This window comes from Apis dorsata, unplaced genomic scaffold (assembly GCF_000469605.1).
Source record: "Apis dorsata unplaced genomic scaffold, Apis dorsata 1.3 scaffold_156, whole genome shotgun sequence".
In the NCBI taxonomy this organism is placed as follows: Eukaryota; Metazoa; Arthropoda; class Insecta; order Hymenoptera; family Apidae; genus Apis; species Apis dorsata.
In genome coordinates, this window is record NW_006263446.1 from 765,776 (window position 1) to 768,731 (window position 2,956).

Here is a 2,956-nt window from a genome sequence, read left to right on the forward strand (position 1 = left end):
TTCGAGGACGAGTAACCGTTGTAGAACCCGCTCGAAACAGGCATTAATTCCGGATCCGTTCGAGCACCCTCTCCGAGAATACTCGGTACGTATTCGTTCAAAGTGACGTGTTGAATTTGCGCCATGACTAATCGTCGAGCTTCCAAGAATAACTTGGTGTCGTCCCAATGCTCGTTGGCGTCGGCCAACGCCTCGGCTATGCGATTGTGCTCGCTCAAAAAGGCAGCGTACACCATTCCAAGAGGCTTATCCCCGGTGTTGTTGCACACTTCGCAGGCAGAAATGTCGACCCTTCCTCGATTGTACGTTCTGATTCGATGCAGCTGTTCGTCGGTGGATCCATAAATGTGAGAACCGTCCAAATACGCCGATGCACCGTTCATTTGTTCCCTGCTTTCGAAATTACACTTGTGCACAGTGAGAGTCGGCACAGACCGCCAATAACCTATACATCCATCTTGCTCGTCGCGAATGTCGTAACATTCTGGATGCTTCGCTTTCCCGGAGCAACATAAGTCCAGTTTGCGGGACGGATAGATGACGGATGCGATGTCGTTGAGTATTAATTCGGACCATATTCCGGATAAACTGGTCAGACCTTCGTGAGCTTCTGGAGAGGGGCGTAGATGGTTGAGCAGTGTCGACACTATTTTCGTAGGTGTTGGAAGCACGTGATTTTCGACCGACTGGCGAGGACTAGCGACATCTGGCGACAATGAAATGTAAACACGTGTTTAGATGAAAAATTATTGTCTCGAGAAAGGCGTGATCAACATATAAGGTTAGTTACAAGAGAAAAAAGAAATTGTAAATTGTTGTTTGAGAAGCGTTTAATCGAAATGATTAATTAGAAATATTATTAATAGTTCGTAATATAGACAATTCGTTATTGAATAAAATATTAAATAATAGTATAAAATTTTGTAATACAGATATATTTCATACGGTGTCAAAATAAATTTCTCCGATTTTTCACGCAAATTTTTCAAACAATAATCGCATCAAATTACGAGTGAATTGTCGGAATTTTCTCGTTACGAAAGAGTACAGAGATATTCTCTAAATTGCGCTAATACTTCGTCGCACGAGCGAAAAATAATTTTTCCTCTGAAGTTTATTATATAATAAAGCTGCGGTTTGTACTCTTACTTCACGAGGGTGTACGATGTAAATGAGATTAAATCGTTGCACGTAGTAAATTGATAATATCTGTGTCAAATTAGACGTTACCTAACACAGTTTATTATTCTCGGTTATATTACACGGAAAATTGATTTTATGCTATGCGCACATGATTCTATAGATTTTAACGCGACAAATTTTATCAAATGAGCGTAATTCTACCTTTACCTGCTTTTCATAGTGAGAAACGAGAAATTGTACGTAATTATGAAATAAATGTAATTGAAGATTGCACGGAAAACAGATTATAAATATAATAATAAATCGTACTTTCATCTTTTATTATACAGTGTATTATAAAATTTTTTTCGCTAAATAAGGAAAATTTTAAAACAAAAATATCAAAGTATAATAATTGTAAAGTATATATTTTTTTTCTTTCTAATTTTCTTGCTAATCTTCGATTATGTTTCATCTCTAAAAAAATATAATAAATATAATATAGAGAGTAGCGAGAAAAGGATAAGATCAAGTAATAGAGATAAGTCAGATTAAATAAATCGGATAATTTACCTCACACGATCTCGTTCAGCATATAATCAATATCATGGTCTAAATTTTTTTGACATTATCTCATAAAATAAAGCGACTTTCTATTTCAATATAATTATATCGTATGTATACACCTGCTTGATCCTGCATGCTATTAGAGATAGTGAAATTTATTACGTACAACTTTCTAGATCGATGCCGAAGTGGTTATTCATCTTCCGATTACGTCCAACATTGAAACCGAATAACGTTGGTTAGAAATCGAAAGTCTTCCGTCATTACTGTGTTCTATGAATGCCATAAGCACGTTCTGCGGTTTTACACATGTTTCTATCAATGTTTTGTATTTATTTGTATTAGATGGAAATATCTATCGTTTTTTATTAGATAATATATCATTTTCATCCTCGTTTAAAGTTAAACAAATGAATTAAACGAATTGTTATTCGATTAAAACTAAAAAAAAAAAATGGAAAGAAGAGATATTAGAAACATGTGGTGTATGGTACAATAAAATTGGAATTCGAATTTTTGTAGCATAAGTTATATAAAAGTTATATTTTATTCAATTTCAATAAAATAATTCGTTTTTTACCTGAGATTATTTATATCATTTTGAGATTTTTTTTTCAATAAAGCATCACTGACAAACGGCAGCACGAGAGAAAGAAGACCTAACCTAGTCTCGTGATGCGCAATCGTGACGAAATTCTGTGTCATGGTTGCGCATGGTTCTCGACGGTATCTCAGCGGATAAAGTAGATTGACAACGAGCAACACGTGCTTTTTACGACTCAACGCATCTATATTCAGAATATATAGTGGTGTACATGACAGAATTTATGGTGACGATAGTGTTAATGACAATGGTACGGATATTCGTCCAACGATAAAAAATGAGTGAAAAAAAATTTATAATAGGATCCGTCCTCGTTCCTAATAAGATTGATTCATGCGCATGTAGATAAGCTTGCAGCATTGGAACATACAGAAACAGCGGTATTTAAATTAATATTGCCATAGATGTATAATACGTTGTTTCTTGTTCCCTCTGACTGTCATTGGAATTGGAATTGATAATTCTCTCTTTTAAATTTTTAAAACTATTATAATGGTATACATATATATATATATATATAAGAATATTCGAATTCAACTAATTATCACACGATAACAAATTCCATTTCTATTTTCTTACAAATATAATGCAATGGATACAATGCAAAATTAGAATATAAAGGGTGACAAAAAAGACTCATAACTATATTTATAGAACACTTCT

The 2,956-nt window shown here is 34.1% G+C and overlaps 1 protein-coding gene across 1 annotated transcript in view; it reads right to left on the reverse strand.

Annotated features, from left to right (window-relative positions):
- LOC102671481 (heme peroxidase 2) overlaps positions 1 to 734 on the reverse strand; it is a 5,310-nt gene extending 4,576 nt beyond the window's left edge. Inside the window, exon 1 of the mRNA XM_006613559.2 lies at positions 4 to 734. Coding sequence (XP_006613622.1) covers positions 4 to 383 — 380 coding nt within the window. The 5' untranslated portion in view covers positions 384 to 734. The remainder of the gene's footprint in view (positions 1 to 3) is intronic.
- Positions 735 to 2,956: the final 2,222 nt, after the last annotated feature.